Source organism: Magnolia sinica, chromosome 11 (genome assembly GCF_029962835.1).
Source record: "Magnolia sinica isolate HGM2019 chromosome 11, MsV1, whole genome shotgun sequence".
Taxonomy (NCBI): domain Eukaryota; kingdom Viridiplantae; phylum Streptophyta; class Magnoliopsida; order Magnoliales; family Magnoliaceae; genus Magnolia; species Magnolia sinica.
In genome coordinates, this window is record NC_080583.1 from 60822842 (window position 1) to 60835329 (window position 12488).

At 37.9% G+C, this 12488-nt stretch overlaps 1 protein-coding gene across 2 annotated transcripts; it reads left to right on the forward strand.

Annotated features, from left to right (window-relative positions):
* Nucleotides 1-815: 815 nt before the first annotated feature.
* LOC131218388 (respiratory burst oxidase homolog protein E-like) lies at nt 816-2919 on the forward strand. 2 transcript variants are annotated; one of them, XR_009157686.1, is made up of 4 exons: nt 816-1191; nt 1643-1714; nt 2231-2291; nt 2855-2919. XR_009157686.1 is itself a non-coding variant. In XM_058212986.1 (3 exons), exons 1-3 carry the CDS (start codon nt 975-977, stop codon nt 2243-2245), a joined length of 267 nt encoding a protein of 88 aa, XP_058068969.1. In that variant the 5' UTR covers nt 816-974; the 3' UTR covers nt 2246-2320. The 2 variants fall into 2 exon arrangements, 1 of the variants encoding a protein (XP_058068969.1); XM_058212986.1 differs by lacking the exon at nt 2855-2919 and having other exon boundaries at nt 816-1154; nt 2231-2320.
* The last annotated feature ends 9569 nt before the right edge of the window (nt 2920-12488 follow it).

Below are 12488 nucleotides of genomic sequence, written 5' to 3' on the forward strand. Positions count from 1 at the left end.
GGAAGGACGAAGGGATATTGATTCTTCACAATGAAGCACGGATAGACGGGCTCCCCAAAAGGTAGGTGAATGCATATACATCCATAATCGTTGTACCCATGGGGCCACATCCAAAATGGAATGTATTAGTCGACCGACTATATAAAGTTAACACTGTATCAAGGAGGAATGTATTGGGTGGATATTCGTGTAAGGACTTTGTATCTGGGTAATAAATCAATATGCTTAGTTCATGAATGCTGGATTGGATTTTTGGATATATTAATTGCACTGGAATTATCACACTACTAAAAAAAGGCCAAGGATATAGACTACGTCACTTTTTTGCTACGGATATAAACCGTAGCTAAAATTACTACATCTACAATATTAACCCACAGCTAAAAAAGTGCCACACCATTAATAATTAATGGTGGTATAAGGGCCCTATAGAGTCTAAAAAATTATATGTGTTCTATCTAAGCCGTCTATATATATTGAAATATTATTATAGGGTATGAACCAAAACTCGTATAGATTGAAGGTTAAAGTAGACCACACGGTAGGAAACGTTGAGATTAAATCACATGTGCTTCCTATGGTGTGGTTTACTTGGGCCTTTAATCTACTTTATATTTGAGGTTATTAATCAAAATAATTTATTAGAATTAATGGATGGAATGGATAAAGCAAATACATGATGGTGGGCCCTACGGAGCCCATGAGAGGACCGTCCATGGTCCCTCCGCCCAAAATTGGGCGCGCGCTCAAAACAGAGCCGCGCCCCAATCTCCCCCATTTCTCTCTCTCTCTCTCTCTCTCTCTCTCTCTCTACCGAATCCTTGCTCTCCCAAACCCTTCTCCAACGCTCGACGCTCTCAAACCCTCATCTCCCAAAACCCTTCTCTCCTCCCTACAAAAACCGACCGACCCTCTCTCTCTCTCTCTCTCTTTGTTTATTGAGGTTTGGTGGTGTTTTCGAAGGGTGTATAGCAATGCAGAGGGAAAATAACAAGAGAGGAAGTGCAAGAGGTGAGGATTTTTCTTCTCTTCTTCCATATGCAGCCATGGCGAGTGCTTTTACGAACAAGCTATTGAAGTCGAAAGAACAAGCAGAAGAATACCCCTTTTTTATCATGGAAGAACTCAACCCTAAAAATTTCGGCTACATCACGGTACACCGTGCTTCCAATCATAGCCCAAATCATCAAGGTACATTTGATTCGGGATTTTTTGATATGGACAATTGATTAGGTGCTTTTCACTTGATGCATCTAATTTGGGCCTTTTGAATTGAGGGTTTTGATTAAGTCTTTTGATTATGTTCCTTACCAATCTCCAATTTTTTAGTAAATTACCAGTTATTATTAATTTTTTTCTTTTCATTTTATACAAGTTGGGCCCCTTTTTTCAGTTTTTTGGTGCATGGATCATATATAATATCAGAATTTAGGTCATTGAACAATGGCCTTACTTGTAAAAACTAAAAAATCTATTGTATATAATCTCCTGTATGCGATGCATGCTAACTGTTTGATGAAATGTCTCAACAAGGAATGTTTTGTGTGGATCGCATTTGAGTCCCATAATTTTTTTCTCTACCCATGAGTTGGCCCACATGGTTGTATGGTTGGATGACCTACATTGAAACTTGATGCTGCAGGACATGCCTCAACAATTGAAAGTGAGGCTTCTAGAGGAAGTGGGAGAGCATGATAGAGAACGGATATTGTCTGTAAGTACGATATTTTCATGCCTTGGATTGTGTCATGAGTTTCTTAGGTTTGAAACTGTTGATATGTGGTTTTTTATTTGATTTTTCGTAATCATTATTTGGTGTGACCATGCAAATGGTGGGCTTCACAATTAGCTAGATTCACTCATTAGATGGACCACACAATCGATATAAATGGATAGCCCAGGGCCTGGATCAATATACAGGGGTGGCCCATCTGATGAGTGGATCAAGCTGATTCTCGACAAAGGTGATGTTCATGGAGTGGCCCAACTTTTGCATGGGTGGCCATTTCCACTAAATGTTTGCAACTCAAATCTGCTTGTGCTCCAAATGCAGCCTTAGACTTTAAAACCAATATGACATTTGTTGCCAACTGTTCTCTCAGTTGCAATGGCTATTGGATCACACTGCTTATCTCAAAATGTTTGTTAGTGGATATTAATAGCACTGCTTCAACTAGAGAAATACAAAATTCCAAGGTATGAAAATGATTTGTATCCTCTCATTATATAGGGTGCAACAACATAAAGGATGACAACTATTGAGGAAATGGTGGGCATGTATGTGTTGTGTGGTAAGAAGACAAGAACATTAAGCATGTTCAGCTGAAAGGAACATTAAGCAGTTTCTGAATAACTGCAATATGCTTTACAGGATTAAGCGGGCCCCAAAGTCCTTTTTATTCAATTATATAGAATTCAAAATGGATTTTACAGTCTGCTTGCAGTTGTTGGTGTGTTGTTCACAGGCATGCAATAGTTTTTTTTAACTCTTCATCTTATTTCTGTAAAATAGGAGAGAGAGTTGGTCTCATTTTTGTAAGATAATATTTCTCTGAGCTGATCAACTATTGCTAAAATTACCTTTCAGTTTCCTATATTTGCAAAAGGGTACGAAAAAGATCCGGCAATTGTAGCAAATGAAGCTATCCAGAAGGGTACTCGCAATAAATTGGATGTTGTTTTTGTAGATATAGCTAGGTGGATGTAGGTAACTGTTATGTAGGATATCTTTGGGGTTAATTTGTTTTCCTTCGCTTTTGCTCTTTTGGTAGTTGGAGTACCTTCCACGAGCCTTGTATTTCTTCACTGGTGTGCATTTGTGTACTCAGTTGCATAATTAAATGTTACATTTCAGGACAATGAACAACACTGATAAGAGCACTTTCCAAGCTCATTATTTATCTTAACAACCTAGATCTGGTTCTTTTAGATGGAGAGGCACTGATCAGGTTTTGAATTTGTTGCAACTTTATTGTACTCGCTACATCAAAATCATGCTTTTCAATTCCCTTCTATTGGAGAAGAAAGAAAACAGCAGCCATGCAAGAAAACAAAATATATGGTTAACTAATGAGACATTGATAGAATTACAGTTCAGAAACAAAATATGTTCTTATACTTGTTTGCCTTTTAAAGAATTCGGAAAGATGGGTATTGATTTTTTTTTTTTTTTTTAGAATTTTTTAATTTTGAACAGGTTGGGCTGTTGATTGTAGATGGGTACTACAACAGCTTGCTTGCTCTGTTTGACCACTAATGTAAGAAATTTAGATGGGTACTACATCCAAAGCTAGCCTAAGTTATTTCTTCTGGTTCATTGAATTTTGAGACCAGTAGCTCTCAAACTATAGTTAACCTGTCTTTTACTAGTTTGTAATTGTTGTAGATGATGAAAATGGTGATGAAGAAGGAGATCTTATCATGGAAGCATATCTTTCAAGTTTAATGTCATTTGTTTCATTTCAGTTATCAGTGTCTTCTATATTTTATCAAATCAATAAAATCTTTTCACAATCTCAAACAATAAAACTAACAATCATCAACATCATGAAGATGAAAGCTTCACAAGATGTTAAAAATCTTACACATTGAAGAGAATAGAAAAGAAGAAGAAGAAGAAGAAGATCAGGAAAATACATCAGGTTTATTTTCTTCTTCTTAGACCTTCATATGATTTGGCTTGGCTCTTGGAGAGGGCTGAATTATTTTTTTAGTTCTTCCTTCCAGCTCTTCAAAATATGATGCGACTGGAATTCCTAATACAAACCTGCATTTCTTCTTTTATACACTTCAGCTTTCAACCCACACACCATGTCATGTGCCAAGCACATGCCATGTCACCAACCTGACACTATTTCATTTCCCTTCATCTAAATTTGAATTTCAAATTGAAGACTCAATTGCATTATGAAGGAGTTCTTTGATGGATAGCACTTGTACAAATCCCCCACGTGCTAGAGACTGGTTAAATTGTGGTAGGTTACAGTGGCATGTATGGCTACACACTAAACTAGCAACAACTTGCAGAACAAAAAAAACAAAAAAAAAAAACAATTCTACAAGTGATCTTCCTTACCTATCCATGCTAGATTGTCATGTGTATAGTGTGCATATAGATGAACATATGGATAAAATAGATGCATGCTTGTTGGTGCTTCCTGTTGAAAGGGTTGAAGCCCTAATTTCTCCTATAGAGAACTGGCATTTCTACAAGGTGTGATTTTTTTTTTTTTCCAGTTCTCTTTTTCTTTTTCTGCACAATCACTTTCAGGTTTTATGCATGTTTGTTTGGTAGTCTAAAAAAAAGAGAGAGTATAGTATGTGCTTGCAGTATTGCCTGATATTCATGCCATTCAGTTTGTTTAATGCTTTGCATCTTCCTAGTTCCATGCTTAACCAGAATAATTTCCGCATGTGAGCATTTACTAGCATTCATAATGAGGCAGGAGCCCTCAAATTGCTATTACCTTTCTTTCAAGTCCAACTTCAAAGCAATCGGTGAACCTAGTACAACAGGATTTATTCAAACCACATCCCAGCTTGATATATTTATAGGACCATATCATATCAACGGAAGTACTTCTAAGAAAAAGAGAACCAAAACCAAAATCAGGGTTACATTTAGAAGTGACTTGGGATTTGAGGCTTCACTCATTTAGAACTAAAATCAGGGTGACATATCAAATTGTTGAGGTTGTTGCATAGGTTGCTGTGCGGCTGATAGTGAATTGAATGGCGGGGCTCCAAACAATTAGCTATCAATGGTTCATCTGATTAGAGCAGTTTCGGTAAGTGTGTTGTTCATCTAATTTTTTTCTGGAACAGTTTGGTATTGTTCATCTGATTTTTTGGTATCTAGGAAAACCGTCTTAAGTGAGTGCTCTCCACTTCACTACTGCAAACTGTACTTCATCAGATTCAACCCAATGTTACATGGCCTTGATTCCAGGAGAGAGCATATGTTGACATTTCAGGACCTGCTCACAACAGGGTGTGAATCTCATGTGTCTGCCATGTTGGCACAAGTGCCATAGGATTGCCTCTTTGAATATATGTTCCTCTGGCACAATAGCACATTCTTCAGCAAAAAGGATATCCATGAGGTGTCATCCAAATGCAAATCAACAACATCCCTGGACACCCCTGTTCACACACCCAGACACCTCATGGATGTTAACGTCCAGGTAGATATGGACATCCTTATCTCAAGAATTGTCCATGCATGTAGCCAATGAAAATTTCCCCATGCAATAGAAGGATATTGTTGTATCTGTAAAGATGTTTTTTAATACCATTTTTCTGTTCACAGTAGTTTCTATTGTTTATCATGGATATCTTCCCAAAGATATTTTGGCAATTAATCTGTAATTATAAATTATCTATTTGATGTCCATATCATCTTTCTGACACCAGAACTTCATTATGTACATTATTTATTCAGCAGGTATTTTACTGTCTATGGTGATTAGTGAATCAAATGTTAATCGAAAAATACTAAAATGTTCTTTTAAATCATAATTAGTGCACAACCTTTATGCCTTGATGAATCGAGAATTTTGTTTTGAAGAATGTTGACAGTTTACCCTCATTATTTATCTATAACTAATTTGTTGATGCGACATGATATCTTTTTTTTTTTTGTCTATTGGTATCAGGCCATATTCGTGCTCAAGGCTTGATATTCAGTCAAGTCAGCATTAAACATCGCTTGATGCTCCTTTCTTTCTTTCCTTTTTTTTTTTTTCGTCTCTCCATGACTGAATGACACATGCATTTCACTCAATTTTTTTTATACAGTTGTGAAGGGAGGTGTTTGAGGTCCTTCCATGCAACTAAAGATGCTGGTGCTGACTCAGCCTGTAAATCTCTTGGCATGTCTAAGGCTCAAGTGAAAGTATGCATGCTTATGAAACCATCTTTCGTTTTTTACTATATGTCATGTTTTTGTTCATCTTGCTTCCAAAAATTTGGGGCATTCACCTTCACATTGTTTGTTTGGCACAGGCAATTCAAAACTTATTGTGCGCAAATTGCCAATACAAACGGCATCAGTGTTTTTTTTTTTTTATGGCAAGTTGGGCTCTTCTGATAAATCCAGCAACGCTGAGGTTTGTTATATTCTAGCAGAATTTTCAAGTCTTAAAAAATATTAATTTGGTCTTTTCTTGTTTGAATGATTACAATTTTTTGTGAAGGATTAGATTATTAATTTCACTGGTAAAACAAAGGGATAACAACATTTTGTCTCATCATTTATAGTAGATGCCGTTAACTGAACTGAAATCAGCCTATGATGTAAAAATTGAATCATGGTCAAGTGACTGCTGATGATATAAGGATCAATTCTAGCAATCCCATTCTTTTTAAGGCTTTCTTGCAAGTTGTTTGTATAACAAGGAATATAAAAAAAGAGATACATTAACCACTCTAGCTAGTTCTCAAGATTATTCATGAAGATAAATCAAACAGAATTGATAAGAGTCAAGAAACCAGTCATAAGAACACAGTCGTATTACAATTAAAACTCTAACAAGTAATGCTGTCTCAAAATATTTTTGGTACTCAAGATATGCCAATGGAACACTGTTTGTGTGAGAACAGGGCCATTCATTTGGTGCACCTACCTTGTACATGCCACGGCCTAGAGGAGGTCAGTTTGCTCAGCAGATGGGTCACATGTATTTGAAAAAAAATGGACAATTAAGCATTGATGGACAATTCACAGTATGTGCACATTTGGCCCACCCAATGAATGGGCTGGCATGATTTTTTATCAGTGGTGCATGCATAACCGAGCCTGCCACTATCTGTCTCATGTGTCGAAGTCACAATAACATATTGTGAATATGATCTGGAATCCTGCTCCAATGCATGCCTTAGCAGCTGCTTCTTTTGGTAAGGCTGGCATTAGGTACATTCTCTTTAGTGATGGTATGTGTAGTTGTGTACATTCAATTTTCTTTCATTCTAGCTTTATAATGGGTGTAGTTTAGACATTTTTAGGTCGGTAGCTCAAACTTCTATGTCCTTAATGCTTAAAACTTCCTGACTAAGATGCTCATTCATTGTGGCATTTTGGCTTTCAGGTTTTCCTGTGTTTCTGCAACGTGTGGCCACTTCTATCATCCAGAATGTGTTACAAAATTACTTCATCCAGGAAATGATGCTGAAGCGGAAGAGCATAAAAAGGAGATAGTTGCTGGAGAACCATTTACTTGCCCTGTTCATAAATGCCTTGTATGTAAACAAGGAGAAAACAAGGAGGTTGAGGGTTGCAATTTGCTCTATGCAGACGCTGTAATGATTTGATTGCTATTTGTAATATGAATGTAGGATGCATTGTATGATTTGATTGCTATTTATAATATGAATGCAGGATGCATTGTATGATTTGATTGTTCTTTCCTGATTGCATTTTATGTACTATTCCTAGCAGCATTAATTGTAATAGCTTAGATGAGTTGATCAATTACAGCAAGTTCTTGCAATGGTAATGGACACCATTGTTATAATTTTTTTTATATTTTTTCATATTAGCTACGGATAATAACCGTAGCTCTTGTTCTAAAAACTGTAGCTATTGGCTAACTTCAGCATATTGCTACGGATTTCATTCTACTTTTAGCTACAGATATTATTCGGAGCTTTATGTGTGTTTCACTACAGAAATTATAGCTACGGATTATATTCGTAGCTAATGATATTTATTGCTACGGATAAAATCCATAGCCATAGGTTTTTTGACCTTTAGCTACCCCACCAATAGCAACGGATGTGCTACGGACTATATCCGTAGCAAAAGGTCTTTAGCTACGGTTTTTGGCCGTAACCTTTGCCCGTTTTTCTTGTAGTGGTTGTTTTAGGGATTTAAATGCATGGGAAACATTTGAGAGATTGTCATATTGGACAAGAGAAACTTCATCAAGACACTTCAGAAAGTTGGGTTCGATCTTGTGAAGTTGTTTGTGAGTGACAACAGGATGGAAGGCTGGGCCAAGTGTCAATACTGTTTTGTTTACTTCAGTTGGAGCATTAACCAAGGTGTCATTAATCTAGATATTTGATGAATGATTCTAGATGAAAATTTGAAGTGAAAAAAGAGAAAGATACAACCATGATAATTGAGAAGATAAAACTGGAAAAAGGGGTTTTGCGCAAGCAAGAAGAAGAAAAAGGTGAAGGAAGAGAGGCATCGACTTAGAGTTTGTTTATGTATCGACGCGAAACGTGTATTAATAAAATAATAATCATAACTACTCATACGATACAATTCTATGAGACCTATCGCGTGGTTAACTTAAAAGAGTGAGGCAAATGATATCCTTTGGTACGGCCTCGATCGGGTAGAACATTAGGGGAACAATAGGTGGACTAACAGATGATTGCATTTATTACATCAAGCAACTGAACAACGCCACTTTAACATTTTTTCTTAAGGCAAAGCGACGTGGGTGCAATGTTGTACCATATTTCTAGCCATTATGGGTTAAGCCAATAGGAGGGTGACATGTGGCATTGCATAAGAAATAAGAGGTCGATGAAAAGATGTTCAAGATAATTGGAGTGCTTTTTGCGGAATCGTAGGTAGCGTAAATCCTTCTTTACATGTCAGTGGATGGTCAATGGACTTATGTGATTAAGTTACTCAAAAGTTTAATGAGCGAAGAGAGAAACACGGTCGAAAAGGTTAAGTTATATAAGGCAACCGAGAGGAACAAAATTTAGTTGACAAAAGAAGAACAACCATAAAAGGAAAGCGTAACAAGAAAATGATGTAGAAAAAAGGCTTTTTAACTAATGTAACCGTTACAATAATGGAAGGATTTGAAAGAATGAGCTATAACAGAACTCTATAAATAATAAGACAATACAAACCAATCAATCTACAATCCAAGACAATACAATAAAAAGTAACCAATCTATCATTTTATCTTTTATCTCAGCTTATATCATAAGAGTATGAGTAATTCTTAGTTATAATCTTTAATTGTAATACAAGTCTATACTCATATGCTGAATTTATTCTCTATTTAATATTATGTGGCCCTTTCAATAGATATTTTTGGAGTCACTTGTAATGACTAATTGTGAGTTTTTTCATTTCATTTTATTGCACTAGCATTCTGAAAAGTCTTTTATTGAGAAAGTCACAAAATAAGCCATCTTCGGAGGAAAAATTCCACTCTTCAGTATCGTCTAATGATTATAAAACTCAGCAAATGGCCGAGTAAGTAACTAATCTTCTCAAAATCTAATCATATACATTCACACTGGACGTATCTGATTATTTTGGCACTTGAGGTTAAAGTTGATCGGTTTGTATCAAGCTGCTTTATCAATCTTGGCATGCTTGCGCATATTATTAAACTATTATATGTGAAAGGAAACAAACCAAGTGTCCAACAACAACATGGATAAAACACAGATCATGGTGGCCCAACTTTTTCATAACACATAATATGGAAGTAGGTACTCTGGTGCTACATTAGGCAATCAAAATCTGATCTTTTCTTGCTATGACCCATCCACAAAATCGGGGGTCGAGCAGAAGCTTGGCTCCCAAGTTCCAACGCATCACTTATGCAACATAGATAATGATAATTAAATATTGTCTGTATTAGTGCATTAAACATGAATGTGATTACACTAAATCAGCATATCATACTCTAGAGACAATTAGATTACGCAAGCGAAAGACTGTGATAGATATATAAAGCATATAAGTGGTTGTAAGTCCCTAGAGTATGAACATGTCGCCAGGTTAAATAATTATATTTATAATTCTAAAATATTCAAAATGATAAAGTGTAATGTCATCTAATCCATATCCCTGTAGCCCCGATGACGCAACTCCAGATCTACATAGACCCGCCAGAGAGTTGCAGGTAAGAGAACTCCTCCTTATCGTCATAGAAGTCAGGCTCTACCTCATAAGCCTCGACATCACCTGAAACTACAATAGAGTCTGGTTGGTGTTTTAAAACACTGTCCCAAAGTGGGAGTGAGTGATCAACTCAGTGGAGCTATAAGGCAAAGGTTAACATGTTATCAATTCAATCAAGCAGTAATGATAAAGTAGTATAACAATCATTCCCTAACTACTCTTGTTAATGCAGGGATGGTATGCAGTAATGAGGCATGCCCTCGCACAACACTCTCTCAAGCGACTACATCAACCATTCGCGCATGACAAACTCCCTTTGATTCATAATAAGCATAACCAAAGGCATAACCCACAAACAACAACAAAAACTCCATCACATTTCTACTATGATCAAAAACTTTATAAGTACAATGAGCATAAAGGAAAATACAATGATAATGGACAAAAGCTCCAAAATGATCTCGCATGCGCTCCTACCTCAGCTGCGTGGTCCAATGCCACCGTACGCAATGGTGTGCATAAGCTTATAAAAGCTTAGAGGGTGGTGAGAGTGTATACGCAAGGTAGTAATACATCAATGCAAGATCAAAGTAATGCAGAACATGCCGATGAATCCATGAATACCATAAGCCGTACCAAGGCTATGCGATGCAAGACATGAGTGATGTCGGCCATACCAAGGCCATGCGATGTGAGATGCAACTCAAGCATACAATTCCTCATCTGAGTCCATATGTCAATACAGTTTAAATCGAATATCACCGGGTCTAGTACACTCCAAACCAAATTGTCACCTCATCGGGTGCAATAAGGCGAGTGGAAGAGACCTCACTATCTGTCTGCCAATATCGGGCACTAGCTCGTTGATAGCGAACCCATTCCTAGAGCTGGTCAAACTCGGCTTAGTGCAGGTAAGGCCACACCCCCTTGCAACTGAACACGACACAGTAAAAAGTGCAGCCTCACGGTATTCGGCACTCGGCGCTCATGCACCCACTCAGTCTATACATTGGAGCAACCTCCTGGTACCATAAGGGTTTAGGAACTTTCACCCAGGGATATCTATATCACCCCATGTAGAACAAGATTTCTGGTATTCAATACTGCCAACCACGATACGCTTGTGGCGACTACGGCCCTGATGTCGTTAGGGCGTACAGTAACCATGTCACGCAATGCAAGATGCATGAATCACGCAATCCAATCATACAACAAACATGTGCGTACCGCGCGCTCGTGCGGGCAACTTCCCTTACCAGGGAGTCCATAACAATCTGCCTAATGGCATGTGCGATGATCAATCACTCATCTCATCACAAGCATGCAGATGATGCGTATGAACATGTATCATGATGCTATGTTGTTATATACTCATAATCGGAATCGATAGTCACATACGGCGAATGGGGCCCACTTATTTGGGTTAACCCACGCAGAGAATGGGCCTAACAAGGCCTAAGGGAAGGTCACAATGAGGACATCTAACCATCATTGCCCATCAATGTGGACGTCAAACCATCATTGCTCCCAAGGCATGACCGCCAAAAACATCATCACATACATCATGGTGGAATCTTAATCAGATGGGCCGAATCAATTGGGCCGAGTCGAATGGGAGTTGATTCAATGGGCCAAATCAAATAGGCCGAATCAATTGGGCCGATCAATGAGCCGGATCAATGGGCCAAGTCAAATGGGCTGAATCAAATGGGTCGACCCAAATGGTCCTTATATATATATATCAAATCGGGCCCACCCTTATGTATTTTGAGATCCGACCTATTCATAAGTTACATAGAGATAAATGAAGTGAAAACCAAATATTAGCTTGGGTGGGAACCACTGTGGCTCCTAAGAAGTTTTAAACGGTGGATGTCACTGTACCTCATTATTATTGCAAATGGTGGGGTCTACTTAAACTTTGGATCTCACTCATTTACCCCGTGTTGTAAAATGATCTCACAAATGGTTGGACAGTTTGCATACAACACATGTATCATGGTGGGTCCCATAGATACACGGCATGGATGTAATAGGTGGGACCCACAGAACTTGCGACCATGTGCAGCAACAGGTCTAGCCGGTCCTCAGACCTGCTGACGTCTAGTAGGTAGCTATATAGTTGCCGTACATGTAGCTTGGCTGCTTTTAAGGAAGCAGAGGTGGGTCCCACATAGGGGCCGCCCTTATATATTTTGTATATAATATAATATACATGTATATATAACATAGTACAGGCAGCTTTTGCTGCTATTTAAGAGAAGCAGAGGTGGGTCCCACGTAGGGCCCACCCTCATAAATGTATATAATATATATAATATAATATATTATATATTAATATAATATAATATATCATATAATATATATATATATATATATATTATATATATCTAACGTCCAGGCCTTGGACGACCTGGACAGTGACATTCATCACGGTGTTGCCCCACACGTGGGGTGGGTACCACCATCCTTGGACGGTGGACATCACATACGTGATGGTGTGGCCCACCAAAATGGATGGACGGCGTGAATGGGTCCCATGGACTCCACCGTTAGCCAACACTCCACGTCAGTATACAAACTCCATGTTAGCCACCTCCACAGG

Excerpts from the sequence above, each read along its gene's own strand:
- LOC131218388 (XM_058212986.1), top strand. The coding sequence starts at position 975 with ATGCAGAGGGAAAATAACAAGAGAGGAAGTGCAAGAGGTGAGGATTTT. Across the intron at positions 1,155-1,642 it reads AAAATTTCGGCTACATCACG|GACATGCCTCAACAATTGAA; the intron begins GTACACCGTGCT and ends TTGATGCTGCAG.